The following is a 16366-nucleotide window of genomic DNA, read 5'->3' on the forward strand; positions in this document are numbered from 1 at the left end:
TTCTTTACTGGCGTCTCCATTTGGAAAAGTCCCAGGCTGAGGCCATGACTCGAAGACCACTGCGGCTGTCTGAGAGGGTCCACTGGGCCAGGGAGGGAGAGGAAGCCAGGAAACTATTGAGAGAAAGACTATATTAAACATTTAGATATAAATGCAAAATATTTGATTAATATAATACATTTTCTGAATATATTGAAATGATAATATATTATTCATATAATACCTATAGCAATGCACACAAATCAAAGAAAAGGCCTGATCTAACCATAACATAAAGATCTGATCAAAAAGTCATTAACATCTTTTGATTGTGTCACATTTTCAAAAAGCGGGTGACAGAGCCCTCTGGTGGTGAAAGGAGCATACTGCACTGGGTCTCACAAAAAAGAATTGACTTTGAGATATCAGAACATCCCTTCACTGATTCTTGCAGTTTTTGTTTACAATCATTTTTGCCCTAATAACAGAACCTTTATGTCATTTTTCAAAACTCTAGACACAAAAGGTCATTATTCAAAACGTTGTGTTCAAAACGTTGTATATCGCGTTCATATCTTTAGAAAAGCCTTGCTTTTGCAGAAGCATTTTCAAAAAACTATTTCATTATTAAATATCATAGGAACATTACTTTACATTACCCACTTACTGTAGATTAGAGAGAATAGCAAAGACACAGTGGTCTCATTGAAATCTGTAATGTGTAATTTACAGATGAAATAACATCAAAACATAGGTTTTCCAAACTGAAGTGTTCTTCGCTATGCATCTATGTTTCCATCAACCCAGTCTTGCGGATTTAGCCACAGGTTCTCATCACAGTGGATGTTTTCATTCGCTAAACATCTTGGACAGAATCTTCTGGCGCGGTGAATCCAGGCATGCATTGCATTGCATGCATCATCCACGGCCTGGAGAAGAGTGACCTGTTTGTTAGGGTGTCTATCAGAGACCTTCCACCTCCATGTGGAGAAAAACTCCTGAGTTGGGTTAAGGGAAGGGGAGTATGGAGGTAAATACAGGGTGAGAAATTGTGGATGAAATGAAATGAATACACACTCAACTCGGATGTAATGTGTGAGTTGCATTGTGAAATAGTAATACTTTGATATTGATACTTTTACATTGAGTCATTTTGAACCAGTGATTTTAGTAAAATGAACAAATCGTCTTTGGCTTATATGCACTGTATCCAAGCATTTGAAAAAAGTGTTAAGTGTTAAATGTGGATTTTAATCATTGACTTATATATCTAGAATTTTGTAAAAATTAAGTCATGAAGGTTCTGTGATTATTGCAAATACGACTAAAAATCTGTAAGACAGTTGAGACTAAACTTGATCTGCCATTTTTTTTTCTAACAGCCAAATTTGTACTTAAAAAAAAAACTAATAATATGATCATCTATATGTTTTTATCATTTGACAACTCTTCATTATATACGAATGATGACATTATCATTCACTACTCACAAAAAAATACTTCATATAGTTTCAAATATATAAAATTAATATATAGCCTACGTTTTAAAACAGAAATACACACATATATGATTAAATAAAAATGTTCCTTATTTAAAAATAAGCTTAGCGATTTTATGGTGTTTCATAGATTTTTATGCTGTCAGATATGGGGAGAATTTAATTGGGGAGAAAAAAAAACAACTGAATTTTGTCATTTATTTCTAAATATTTTCACCATTTCCAGTCGGGTTTGGAAAGCAATTAAATTAAAGAGAGAGAGAGGGAGCGAATAAGTATATAGCTGAATTTTGCAGTAGTAAAAATTGTTATTGTTTTTAAAATCATAATTTAAAAAAACATCTGGGACCTTATAAATGCACGCGCTGGGCGGGAATATTCACTCTCGCGCGCTACAGGACAGACATGGCGTCGTGCGCTGTGCAGCTGGTGAGCATATCCTGTCCGAAATATAATTAAACTTCTCACTTCACCGCGCACAAACACGCCAGCCTAACAACATTTGTTTTATTTCACCTACGATAACGTATTAAAAACCTGTTGTTTGTTCAGTGAAGCGATTTCGCCTCAAAGGTGTAAGGCGTCGACGGTGACGACGCGCGTTTCTATGGTTGTGACCCGCCAATCATTTCTTTTACGTTTTGCCAGATCGACAAAGTAACGAGGAAGAAGGTTGAAAAACAGAAATACGAAACAAGCATTTTGAAGAGCCCTTATATGAAGCACCCTTTACAAAACAGGTGTGTTCAGGCTGGGTTCGAGACTTTTATAAGGTTCCCGCGTTCTCTGCTGCGTTTACTCACCCCGCTGTTTATTCTTGTGTGTCGTGTTGTTGTATCTCTTGTGTAGATGGGGTCTTTGGTTCTACAAGAACGACAAGAGCAAAATGTGGCAAGACAATCTAAGGCTCATCACCAAGTTCGACACAGTTGAGGACTTCTGGGCGTAAGTTTAAGGTCACGTGTTTACCGTTATCCTAATCAACTGGGGTGAAAACAGTCGTCCAGATACTTTAGAACGACAGATATTCTGATTATTAGGGATTGCATTCCAGTACTGAGTTAAATTCCTGAATTACAGTGTACACACCGAGCAAGCTACAAAATTTTGGAAGTATTGCTATAAAGTATCACTGACACTGAACCACAGCACTGTTCATTGTAGGCTAATGACCTTTATTCTTATTTATAGAATAGTGTTCCTAACTCATTTTGTAATAGTTCTATCTACTTAACTTTTTTTTTTTTTTTTTTTTTATCTCAAGCATAGAAATCATAAACGCTAAGTTTTCTACCACTGAAACACAGAGAGTGCACTTATTCTTTTACTTAAAGAATAAGCAATACTAAAAATCCCTCATGTGAAGTAAATATTTAAATAAAACATTTTCTTGTCATTTTTCATGACAAATTCGGAATAAACACACTGTGGCACAAACAAAGCAAACAAAAAACTTTAATAACACTAGTAGGAAGTTGAATGAAATCAAATTATGTTAATAGTTACAAGATGATTGACAGGTTTACAGTGTCTGGGTGCATGTAACATGCTCAGTGAAAAAAAAGTCATGTCCCAGAGTTTTAGTCTTGTACTACACGCTCATACGTCTCACGCTTAGTCCCAATATAACATTTTCAGGTTGTGATTAATTGCTAGTAATATTATCACTGTATACAGTAATATTGCAATGAACAAAAGCTACATTTGCTCATTATAAATAATATAACTCTTAGTTTGTTAGCTCGAGTTAATTAAAAAGTTTAGAATGCAGTTTATAATTGCTTTGATTTTAACAATAAGTTACTTAGGATTTTACTTAATTTAATAAAGAATTTTTAACTGGGAGTTTAACTAATTAACTAATGTTAAATAATGAAGCCCTAATGCGGGACTAAATATTAACTGAAATAATTAAGATTATTAATTCTTTTGAAAATCAAGCTATGTTGTCTTCAGTCTATTTTTATTTAACAAAATGAACAGCCTTAAAGCCGTTGTTAAATTTGTGTGGAAAAGTGTGTACTTTTTTTTTTTTTTTTTTTTTTTTTTTTTTTTTTGTCTGCCTGGATATCTGTACAGCAGCAATATGAGATGATAAATCACACAATCTGATTTTTGGCCAAATTAACAACCAGTAACAACCACAGCAAAGCTGAATGTCATAAGAATCACAGTTTTTAAATCTTAGTTTTCATCAGAATGTGTTTTCCCCAATTCAGAAATATCATTGATCGTAGTCCTTGAAACCTGGTGACTTTCTTCACTAAAACACTTAACAGACATTATATTAAAAATTCTGTAAATATTACAGTTTGTCAATTTCATCTTTAAAGTATGTTTTGTTTTTGTTTTTTTTAATTCACTTTTTTTTTTTTTTTTTTTTTACTGTTTCAGAATATTCAACAACATACAGCCGCCAAGCAAACTATCATCTGGCTGTGACTACTCCATGTTCAAGGTGAACACGTCATACGTTTCTGCTTATTATTATTTATTATTATTATTATTTATATACATTCTATATGATTGTCCAGTTAATGACTGAAGTATTGTTAACGGTTCACACGGCGGTGTAAAATTAGTTCTGTTAATTTGCTGGGGCCGTGTTGAAATGGATTAAATTATAATAAAAAAAAAAAAAAACCTAAATCCTATTAATAATTAACATTACACTTATGTAGTGACTCTTTGTAAAGCATTTTCTTTGTTGTTATGCAGGATGGCATTGAGCCCATGTGGGAAGACAGGAGTAATAAATGCGGTGGCCGCTGGTTGATCACTCTAGCCAAACAGCATAGACACACAGAACTGGACCATTTTTGGCTGGAAACGGTAAGAAAATATACTTTTATTTAACCTTTGGTTTTGTCTGTTGTGACATCGTTCTAATTGTATCATGCGAAAGATGTTGCTTAAATTCTAGCAAAAGAAAGATTACTCTGAATACGTTTGTTCTTGTGGCAGCTGTTGTGTCTTATTGGAGAGGGCTTTGGCTCCTTCAGTCGGGATATCTGCGGAAGTGTAATCAATATTCGTGCCAAAGGGGACAAAATTGCCATCTGGACCTCCAATGCTGAGAACTGTGAGACAGTGACATACATCGGGTAAGCATGCTTTGAGTTTTATTCAAATATAAGCATTAGCTGGCCAACATGTTAATTTTTGCACATTAAGCTGTGCTAAACTTTAAACAGTTCATTGTGTGTTCGATGAACTTCAGATTCTGTGGTTGCTCACATTTTGCTCCGACTTGCTCCGATGCTACTAAACCATTTTATTGGCCCAATAAATTTTTTTTCCCCTTAATCTAAGAATTGGCAAATTGATATCGCTAAAGCCACCTTACTAAATAGTTTATTCCCTGTTGTCCCAAAAGAAAATGTCTAAAAAAATTTTTGAAAGCTGATGCACTGAACATTTTTAATAAAATGCTTTTAATGAAATCTACAATAACATTGTAAAAATATCTCTAAAAAACATTCTCTACCCAGTAAAACATACAAAAAAATGCATTTTAATTCTCATAAGATAAAGCTGATGAATTGTACTTTAAAAATAAATACATGCACAAACACGCAAAAATGAAAAAAAAAAAAAACGAACCTAAAAAAATCACAAGTGGTGAAATGAAAATTGAGCATGTGTACGGACCTTTATTTTTAAATTAAATTTTTTCCCAAAGCTTTACCAAAAAAAAAAAAATATATATATATATATATATATATATATATATATATATATATATATATATATATATATATATATATATATATATATTTATTTATTTATTTTATATTTATTTATTTTATATATTATATAGAATAGATGAATACAATGATAGGGGTGTATAATGACGAGATTGAACAATTACATGTAGAGACGGTCTTTGTAATTAATTCGACAATAATCGCTAGAAATTAGGCGTCCCCAACAAAGCAAGCCAGAGGCGATATTTATTTTTATTATATTATTTTTCATATTTTATTATATATAATATTATTATTCATCTGCGCTCTAGTACAACCCAATACCAGGTTTTCGAGAGTAGATTGTGGCAAAGAGAAACTTACAGACTGCATTAAATATTAAAACGTTAACTGATATTTGGAAATATTTTACAATTAAAAAGCTGCTTTAAATGTGAAATTAAAACTGCCAGCAGGTGGAATCAAATCACTGTTAATAAGGGAGTCACTGGGAATGAACCGAATCATTTATATGGGTGTTTAATTCAGGAACGAAACACTGACATGTTGCTCAGAGATGCACATTGTTAAAACAACACTTACAATATTACTTGTATCACAATTTTTCTAAATGTCTTTTTTTAAAACCGTGTTTGAGTGGGTGTGTTGGATTTATAGATTTGAACATCTTTTCAATAATGTCAGGCCCGAGCCAGATGTAAGCAGTTGACCACTCATGGTGCTGTAAACATTAATGATCATGGAACAGGAATTTGTGCCTAGCAACCTAATGAAGCTAATTATCCATCATATCAGATGGATGGGGAATGGTCTGCAGTCTTCTGCTGCTAGGATATATCGTACTACTACAAGATTCTCGGTGCACTCAATCTACACCGCAAACACCTTGCTTTTCTACTAAAATGATAAATGACCGGTCAACAATTTTTTATATAAATCTGAGCAGATTAGGCTTTGTTTTTGCCTGGGGCGCATACTTTCAGACCACAGGAATCAGGAGTAAACATTTTAGGTAGAAGAGTGCAGAGTTCTTGGCTGTTCTCCAGAAAAGCATCAGTACCTTGAACTTAATGTGGGCAGCAATCGGCAGCCAATGGACTGAAACAAAAGAGGTGTGATTTGTGTGGTATTTTGAAAAGATAAACCAGTCATTTAGTTTTTCACTTCCCTCATATTACTTTCCTTTCAGTAAGAAGTATAAAGAAAGTCTCGGGCTCCCACAGAAACTTGTCATTGGATATCAAGCTCATGCAGACACTGCCACTAAGAGCAACTCCATAACCAAAAACAAATTTGTTGTTTAAAAGTGTTTAGTTTGATGCTGTGAGACCTGGATGTTTATATCGATAAAAGCATAATCCTGTACTCATATTTTTTTTTTGTTACTTTATATGTGTGGCTGTAACTTGTGGCATTTAAATTCACATTGATAATATGCAAGACTTTTGTAAATGTTGAACTTGTTTTGAGTTGTAATTTTTCTGCTATGGAAGGGGATGTCTAAACCGCTAAGACCTTTTTCTTTGAAAAATAAAACAAACTACTTTTGCAAATGTTTCTGTGGCTTCATGCATGTATAAAGAGTAAATACTTGGACTTTCCTTTGAAGTACTTTTTACTTTTCTAATTGAAATTAAGCAATAAAAGAACCTTTTTTTTAAAAAAAAAATAAATAAATAAATCTAATTGTATAGATGGATTTACTTACTGGCAGCACACTTGAGCTAACATGGACAACACGGAGTACTGCGGATTACTAATGGTATCCAGCATGTCTTTTACGTGTCTTTTTAAAAGAAATAAAAGCTTGGACTGGTACAGAACCGGTGGAAAGATGTTCAGTGTGTTCTTTCTGCATCAATTAAGAAGCTTGGATTAACTCTTTGAAAGCTATCTACTAATGGTCCAGTTTTGGTGGGAAATTTTTTATTTTTTCACAATAGGGAAATGGATATTTTTCGTAAGGCAATCATCTTCAAACTCACTTCTACTTTGCGTTTATCGTCTACATGTATTGTATTTGTTAGGACTGGAAGTATATTGACCGTTTTAAATAATTTCAGCCATGTTGTTGGAGGTGACTGAAATAGGAGTGACCACAGGATGACTGTAAGCAGCCAGAGGAAATGGACTGATCTCTTTGGTTAATGTTTCACCCTTCTCATAGGAACAGCACACACAATCACAGTGCTCAGAATTAATGGAGGAACTCAAAAAAATGATCTAACGTGAGAGCTGGAGGCAAAATGAGAGGATATTTTGACTCCGATTTGCAGACTGTCGGATGAGTCCATTATAAATGTCCTTAATGTTTACTGGGAGTTGCGAGCGGTGATCTGGCTTTTGTGTCTTTGTATGGAATTCATGACTTGATGCTTTTATTGAGGTAAGTGCCTTTTGTTATGCACGTATGAGTTCTTAGTGCTTAGTAGTGAAAGTGTGAATTATCTTCAGGTTTTTTTTATTTTTGTAAGAAAAAAAAAAAAGGTTGCGAAACAGATTTCTGCTTTGTGAGGGGTAAAAGATAAGTATTGATCATTAAGTTTGAGAGTTTTTTTCTCGGAAGTTAGATGTGATGTGTTAATTATAACAAAACAGCTGGCATGTCTTAAATATACAGAGGTTTTTAATCATCAGCGTAGTTGACACTCATTCGTGGAGCTAAGTTTTCTTCAGTTTGTCAGTTGTTACAGTAATCCAACAGTTTGTGAACATGCTTTGTTGCGTTATTTGAGTTTAACGCAAGTTTTTATTTGATTTTATTTAATACATTAATTACATTCTAAGAGACGCTGTCCAAATCAAAACCTACATTGATTATGGAATTTTTATCGTCAAACCTAATTAAAACCTTTATTCAGCACGCTCTGTATGTGCAGCTCATGGACCCCCTTCTCAACCCTTAACCTTTTTTCCAGGGACTTGACCAGTGTTTTGTGGAACAGTCAGGTCCTGCTGGAGCATATTTCCAGAGTTAATTAGCTGGATTGTAAAACACTACACCTGGGAAGTGAGTCTAAACTGGCCATAGTATCACACAGAGATCCAGCAGTGGGAAGGTTAGCCATGTGGAACTCCATATGCGTTTATCTCACTAACTTACAGCTTAAGAAAAACCGTGAGGCTAGCTTGAAGAAAAGTGTGATTCCTATCAGCATGACTGAACTGACCTTAAGCTAAAAATAAATAAATATAAAATTAGTATTATAAAGATCCGATTTTCAAGCATTTTGTGATCCGATATGATGGCGGTAGCACTCTTACTGTTTTGAAAACATTACAAAAATAAAAAAATTGGTCAATACAACTTTTGTCCATTCATTTTAATTCTATAAAAGAAGAATAGGGTGCTTTATGAAAACGTGTATAAGTGTATATGCATACTAGAGTCGGAGTGAAATGCATTTTAAAAAAAGGAGAAAACCTAGCAGACTGAATTTCCCTTTCAGACTTGTTTCTCATGCAAAATGAATGAATTCATTTAATGAGTGAAGCTGTTAACTCAGAATCTGGGCACAACTACAAAATGGCTGACACTTGGAGAGTAGTATAGGGAATAAAAAAGGGAGTGGTTTTGGCCGCAAAGGTCAGTTCAGTTCAAGCTGACACATTTCTCTGCTGTGGGTTATCTGGGCCATCCAAACTACTGTACCACAACCAAAAAACACATTGAAGGAGCATTCAGTTTAACATCCTTCCATTATCTATTGAAACATATAATATTTCAAATACCGGTAAGCTTAATACATATCTAATCATCAATTATTATGTACTTTTAATTGGGTGGTGGCTGTCCCAAACCCTAATCCCTACGTTTTCCTTATGAAAATGATATTTAAATTATTATAATTATTTTCTGCACCGATTAACAACCTGTCTAGAAGGTGGAAATGTAGATATTTGGGGTGATTAAGTTCCAGTGCTAAAAATCTGTTGGAAAAATATCAGTAGCCTGTTCGTGGAAAAGTAGAGTTGAACTGTTGGGTTCTGGAAGAAGACTTTTAACTTTCTCCGTAATAGGGGTATTGATTTTGAATGATTACATATAAACCATTAAAGACAGACCTACTGTGAGTTTTTGAGGAACTGAAGGAATAAGTTTCAGTATTTAAAAAAAAATTATCATATTTAGCAGTAAATTTCCTGATGATAAACACAAATATTACCCATGTGAACATCTCTACCAATCATAGAACATTGCTGCGTGTAGGCAGCTGAAAAATTCAAATTCATAGACCAGGGGCCTGTACCATGTCAGTGGCTTGAACAAATTCAGGGTTGCAGGATTAGTTTTGAGTTGACAAAACCAAACCACTCCAGTGTGGGTTTGCTGGTACCATGAAGCTGATCGTCAGCTTTCTTTGTCAACTCATGCTTAATCCTGACTTAATGGAGCCTGTGCACATGAACGTGTGACATCAGTAATGAGCAGCCAATCACGAGCCTTGAAACTGTGATTTACTTCTCGTGAGAGAGTCAGTGGGATTCACTGTCAAATGTTTAAAAAAATAACAATATGAAAAATTTAACCGCATAAGAAAAGCTGGGGAGTGGCTTTATTGCACAGAGATGTGTTACTTTGCTTGAAGCTGATTGGTCAAATTTCAGTTCGAGCTCTGTAAACCAGAACATAACCTGCCCCGGAGCAGGTTAGCTGTTGAGCATAAGTTACTATGGCGATGAACACTGCTAAAAGCCAATCCGGTTTCATCGTTCCTTAAACCCAGAGTTGGTGGAGTTTTTACTGTTTTGTTCATGTTACTAAGTGTCCCTTTTATGTGTTTTTTTTCAGGAATCTTCAGCATTCAATCAAACTCTGTGTGGTGAATCAAAAATCAAACACTAGCTACTTTAAATTACTTTCATGGGCTGTGCTTTCCTCCTTCAATCACATAATGAACAAGAGAGACATTTACTCGAGGAAGGAACAAAAGAATCTTCATCTCCGCAAAAGTAGACCCATCTATGATCAGCGATGCGGGTGGACTTCCCAGTTCCTTCCCCGCTCAAGAATGTGTTGGTCCGTCTGACCCTCTGCGCATATTGTTTGTTGATTTCATCAACTAAGGGAAGTGTATTTTTAAATAATTTTTGACAGAAGAGGCAACTGACGAAACGAGTGGAATTTCCAAAACCTGGCGCTCTGTCAAAGTCTACCTTGCCCCATGAAGACCGCTCAAGAAACCAACTGAAACAATGATGTTTCATCTGAAGTTATACTTGCACTACCTGGTTCTGCTGGGTTTCAGTGGTGTAATTGCTATCTATGGCCCACACCAGAGGGCCCAGAAGACAGGAGACATACTGCTAGGGGGGCTTTTCCCAATACACTTTGGAGTGGCATCCAAAGACCAGGATCTTGCAGCGAGGCCAGAGTCAACTGAGTGTGTCAGGTATAAAAACCTTTAACATCAAGACAACTGACCTTTGGCAATTAACACATTATTTAGTGACTAACTCTAAAATTAATGTTGATTAAATTAATGCAATTTCTCTGTGTAGATAACGTTTTTATAACTGGTCAGTGTTCAGTAAATTAAAATGTGTAAATGTAGTTATTATATGTATTATATGTAAATTTAGATTTTTACCTAACTGTGTCAGATTTGTGTGTTTTATGTATTTGGCGAAAATTAAATAAAAAATGCTTTTCCAGATACTCCTAAGGATTTTAGTCAGCATTTAAAGCCATATGGAACAAACCTCAAATTAAATAGGTTGTCCTGATTTAAATCACAAGAAATTTGTCTGAAGAGAAACTACACGCAAGCAAATATGGTGTAGAATTTTCACTCAAAAATTGCTAGTAAATTCAACAAATAATTACAAAAAACACACTTAATTAAAAATGTAAATAGTATTTTTTCCCAGTGCCTTTTGTGCAAATAACCCCTTATTGACAAAATACTACAAAAGACACTTATGCATCAACAGATTGAGTGACATCATTAGTAGTATAGTTTTATTTTAACTTTTTAGAGTGTTTAGAGTCTATTTATAAAAGCCTTGCTTGTGTTATGTCATATTAAGTGTTTTTAGTCAATTCTATGTACTAGTCCTTGTTGTTCAAATAATAAACATGGCCCAAAGTATCAGTGTTTATATTGTAGAAATAAAAGTTACTTTCTTTTTCAGATACAATTTTCGTGGATTCCGTTGGCTACAATCTATGATCTTTGCTATAGAGGAAATCAACAACAGCTCTACTCTTCTTCCGAACATCACGCTTGGCTACCGTATATTTGACACGTGTAACACTGTCTCGAAAGGCTTGGAGGCGTCGCTAAGCTTTGTTGCACAGAATAAGATTGATTCGCTCAACTTGGATGAGTTCTGTAACTGCACAGGGAACATCCCATCAACCATTGCAGTGGTCGGGGCTTCTGGATCTGCAGTATCTACAGCAGTGGCTGACCTTCTGGGCCTCTTCTACATTCCACAGGTTTTTTGCAATTTCCAAACCATCTCTTAAGTGTTTAATAATAGTTTCTGTGCACGATTACAAGAAGTAAGAAATGTGATTGGTATACATTTCCAGAACATAAATTTGGACAGGTTTGATGTGTTTTTAGAGATAAAAATAATTCCCCTCTGTTGTTTTTCAGATCAGCTATGCTTCATCTAGTCGACTTTTGAGCAACAAAAATCAGTACAAATCCTTCATGAGAACTATTCCCACAGATGAGTATCAGGCTATTGCCATGGCTGCCATCATTGATCACTTTCAGTGGAACTGGGTGATTGCTATCGCCTCTGATGATGAATATGGCCGTCCGGGTATTGAAAAGTTTGAGAATGAAATGTTTCACAGAGACATCTGCATTGATCTTAATGTTTTAATTTCACAATACATCGATGAATCCGAGATTCGTCGCCTAGCAGACCGCATTGAAAACTCAACTGCTAAAGTCATTGCTGTGTTCGCTAGTGGACCAGATATTGAGCCACTCATTAAAGAGATGGTGAGGCGAAACGTCACAGACCGTATCTGGTTAGCAAGTGAGGCATGGGCCAGCTCCAGCCTGGTTGCCAAGCCAGAGTACCTTGATGTCATGGGAGGAACTATTGGCTTTGCACTGAGGGCTGGTCATATACCCGGCTTTAAAGAATTCTTACAGCAAGTGCATCCAAAGAAGTCCAGCCATAATGAATTTGTGAGAGAATTTTGGGAGGAAACTTTTAACTGTTACCTAGAAGATAGTCCAAGGAATGAGGACAGTGAAAATGGCAGTACAAGTTTCAGACCACTGTGCACCGGTGAAGAAGACATTGCAAGCGTGGAGACGCCGTACTTGGACTACACGCACCTAAGGATTTCTTATAACGTGTATGTGGCTGTTTATGCCATAGCACAGGCACTTCAGGACATACTAACCTGCACACCTGGAAAAGGGTTGTTTGCTAATGGCTCTTGTGCAGACATAAGGAAAGTTGAAGCATGGCAGGTGGGTTACTTTTCATGCCACATTTGTATTTGTGAGCTGCACACAGATTTTCTGTTGCAGTATTCCAGAAGGTTACCTTCTGCTCTGCTCTCTTTTTATTTCAAAAGGTTCTGAAACAACTGAGACACCTCAACTTTATAAACAGCATAGGGGAGAAGGTGCGCTTTGACAATGGCAGTGAGCTCTCAGCTAATTATACTATCATAAACTGGGACCGATCACCTGAGGATGGCTCTGTTGTATTTAAGGAGGTTGGTTATTACAGCATACATAACAAGAATGGAGCCAAACTTTCCATTGACAAGACTAAGATACTGTGGAATGGCCATCTAACTGAGGTGAGTAAGCATACAGAACATACAGTTCCCATTTTATTTGGCTCTTAGATTATTTATTTAGCCTAGCGTTCATTAACTAATTGAGTACCCAAAGGATCACATCTTTATCCAGTCAGTTACAGCAACAAATGAGACTTTTTGTATCGCATGAAACAATACATTGCTTCTCTTTTTCTTTGCCAGGTACCATTTTCCAACTGTAGTGAGGAGTGTGAACCTGGAACCAGAAAAGGGATTATTGATGGCAAGCCCACATGCTGCTTCTTGAGTGTACAGAGTGCTCGGATGGAGAGTACAGTGATCATAAAGGTTAGCTAATGTAGAAATGACCAGCTTGATATCTATTTGAATACTATTTCTTTGCTGGCGGAGGCAACAATGGCAGAGCACAGTTTATCTCTAGTTTTTAAGAAACATGATTCTGCTCATTGCACTACTCATTAATTTCTGTGGTACCATTTTGTACAACTCTAACAGCAAGTCAGTGTCCAAACCTGTTCTAACAGACAATGTTCAATGTTTTATAGACTGTAATGTGCATTATTGTTATGCTCTAGCCATCGTTGTACTCTCATTATTGCCTTATGGGATTGAATAGGTGCACTTTATAACATCTGCTGGTTTCGGACACCACCTCAAATAGTGCACTAATTAAGGTTTCAAACACAGTCCAAGTTGAATATTACACTTTCTCCATTGGTAGATCCACAGAGATACCCTAATTTAAGTCAAGTCAAGTCACCTTTATTTATATAGCACTTTTAACGACACAGTATTAAAAGGAGAATTCAGGTTCACTGTGAATCTGTGTCTAGGGCTCACATACTAGACGTGGTCTCCACTGACATTCAGGGCTGTAAAGATCTCGAGGTGCTGATCCATCATCCGGATACAGACTGGATCTGGGTGGCCACATTGATCTTGGAATAAGAATGAAACAGAATAATGTTAGTGGAGATGGCATTCTTCTTACGATGTAACAAGTGCACCTGGTGTTATGGGAAGTGTTCCCAGTTCCAATTGACCTAATTAATGCAACCTAAAAATCCTTTAACAGATTTGAATATTAGAAAAGTGTTAGTTATGTGTGAGCCAAGTTAAAGAGTTGAATCTTTAATCTAGATTTAAACTGACAGAGTGCGTCTGCCTTCCGAGGTACGAGGTGTCAAGGCACTGAGCCTTGATATACTCCAAACTGCACTGGTATGATACCTCATCACTTACTGCAATAAAAAGATGACTTGAAAACTACAGGCAGGTGTTGGAAAAGGGTTGGGCTGCAGCAGGAGTATGGTTGGCCACCTCTGTTCTGCCCAACTTTTTCAAATCTTAGTTTTGTTAATTACATTTTATACAAAGAACTGCATTTTATTAACCAGAGATTATTACATGCAAAGAATATATTTTCATTGTTAACTGAAGCATAATATAATGTTAACAAAGTGTTATTGTAATTATCACGGCAGTTTGAATATTGTATTTTTCCCCCTGTTTCCACAGATGCCAGTGTTTGCTCTAAATGTCCAAACAACTCCTGGTCTAACGGCAATCACACATCCTGCTTTCTGAAGGAGATTGAATTTTTGTCCTGGACAGAACCGTTTGGGATTGCTTTGGCCTTATTTGCAGTTCTCGGGGTTCTGTTAACAGCTTTTGTATTGGGTGTTTTTGTGCAATTCCGTGATACTCCAATTGTGAAAGCATCGAACAGAGAGTTGTCATTTCTTTTGCTTTTCTCACTCATCTGTTGTTTCTCTAGCTCTCTTATATTTATAGGAGAACCACAGAACTGGACGTGCCGTGTACGGCAACCGGCTTTTGGAATCAGCTTTGTGTTGTGCATCTCTTGCATTCTAGTTAAAACCAATCGTGTCCTACTGGTGTTTGAAGCCAAAATCCCCACCAGTCTCCACCGTAAATGGTGGGGACTGAACCTGCAGTTCTTACTGGTGTTCCTGTTCACATTTGTTCAAGTGATGATCTGTGTGGTTTGGTTGTACAATGCTCCACCAGGGAGTTACAAGAACTATGACATTGATGAGATCATCTTCATCACCTGTAACGAGGGCTCAATGATGGCATTGGGGTTTCTCATTGGTTATACGTGCCTGCTGGCAGCTGTTTGTTTCTTCTTTGCATTCAAGTCTCGGAAACTTCCTGAAAACTTCACAGAGGCCAAGTTCATAACATTTAGCATGCTGATTTTTTTCATTGTTTGGATCTCCTTTATCCCTGCATACTTCAGCACATATGGAAAGTTTGTCTCAGCGGTTGAGGTCATTGCCATTCTGGCTTCCAGCTTCAGCTTGCTAGCCTGTATCTTTTTCAACAAGGTGTACATCATTCTCCTAAAACCATCCAGGAACACAATTGAGGAGGTTCGCTGTAGCACAGCGGCTCATGCTTTCAAAGCAGCAGCGAAGGCGACACTACGACACAGTTCTGCCTCCAGGAAGAGGTCAAGCAGTGTGGGTGGGTCCTCTGCCTCCTCGCCCTCTTCCTCAATCAGCATGAAGACCAATGGGAATGAAACGGAGTCCCCCTCTACACGGAGGCATAGTCAGAAACCAAGGGTGAGCTTTGGAAGTGGAACAGTCAGCCTCTCCTTAAGCTTTGAGGAGTCTAGAAAGAACTCAGTCAAATAATTACAGAAACTGCTTTGTGAATGATTGAACTTCCACTGTAATGCAAATCTGTTTTTTGATTAAAGGACACGCTTTGTTTTGGCATCATGGTGGTGTTGCTTATCTGTCATTTTCTCCAAAGCAACCTCCACTGAATATGAGGACAGCCAGAAGCGTTCCCAGTCTTCAAGCACAGACTAAGCTCTATCAACAAAACATAGACCTGCCATATCTCACTGACACAAGAGTCAATTTTGTGCGAGCCATTTGTTTACCACAGCGTTCATTCATAGGCACTTTTTATGTCACAAAATGCCTTTAACACAGAAGCAGGTAAATAAAACAAAAACACTTGATTTATGTCTGATGTGATGTCTAATCTCTTGAAGATAGTTTTACTAGTTCTGAGAAGAGCTTACAAGGAAAAGGGTAAAGTGACAAGCGCCTGTTTGTATCTACGTCGGGAGTTAGTGACAACTCCAAGACTGCAGAGGATTTAAACAGACCCGGAGATTACCTTTCTTGCTCAACAAGCAGGTAAGATACATGTTGATTACAGGCTCTACACAGTCTCTTTTTGTTGACTGGAAGTTTTTCTTTGAACAAAGTTTCTATTCTTTAACAACAGATGACTCCTCACATGGTTGCCTTTTTGAATTATCCATTGTGTAAACGGTATTACTGCACAACACATGCACTGTAATGGTGTGACCTTCTCAATGGAAGTAACTTAAACCAGTCACAGATAACTGATTTCCCTGTCTGATTTAACAA

At 36.6% G+C, this 16366-nt stretch overlaps 2 protein-coding genes across 2 annotated transcripts; both read left to right on the plus strand.

The window, feature by feature from the left end:
- The first annotated feature begins 1856 nt into the window (after positions 1 to 1856).
- On the plus strand, positions 1857 to 6738 carry eif4e1b (eukaryotic translation initiation factor 4E family member 1B). The gene is made up of 7 exons (XM_043218836.1): positions 1857 to 1907; positions 2127 to 2218; positions 2328 to 2423; positions 3873 to 3936; positions 4197 to 4310; positions 4443 to 4582; positions 6375 to 6738. The coding sequence occupies exons 1-7, from the start codon at positions 1884 to 1886 to the stop codon at positions 6487 to 6489; spliced, it is 645 nt and encodes a 214-aa protein (XP_043074771.1). The 5' UTR covers positions 1857 to 1883; the 3' UTR covers positions 6490 to 6738.
- Positions 6739 to 7368: 630 nt separating this feature from the next.
- casr (calcium-sensing receptor) lies at positions 7369 to 15913 on the plus strand. Its single transcript, XM_043218900.1, is given in 8 exon segments — positions 7369 to 7571; positions 9978 to 10578; positions 11321 to 11627; positions 11791 to 12630; positions 12738 to 12968; positions 13152 to 13232; positions 13235 to 13277; positions 14469 to 15913. Coding segments are annotated over 7 exon segments (2844 nt in total). The 5' UTR covers positions 7369 to 7571; positions 9978 to 10381; the 3' UTR covers positions 15614 to 15913.
- The last annotated feature ends 453 nt before the right edge of the window (positions 15914 to 16366 follow it).

The sequence above is a fragment of the Puntigrus tetrazona genome, chromosome 20, assembly GCF_018831695.1.
Source record: "Puntigrus tetrazona isolate hp1 chromosome 20, ASM1883169v1, whole genome shotgun sequence".
Taxonomy (NCBI): Eukaryota; Metazoa; Chordata; class Actinopteri; order Cypriniformes; family Cyprinidae; genus Puntigrus; species Puntigrus tetrazona.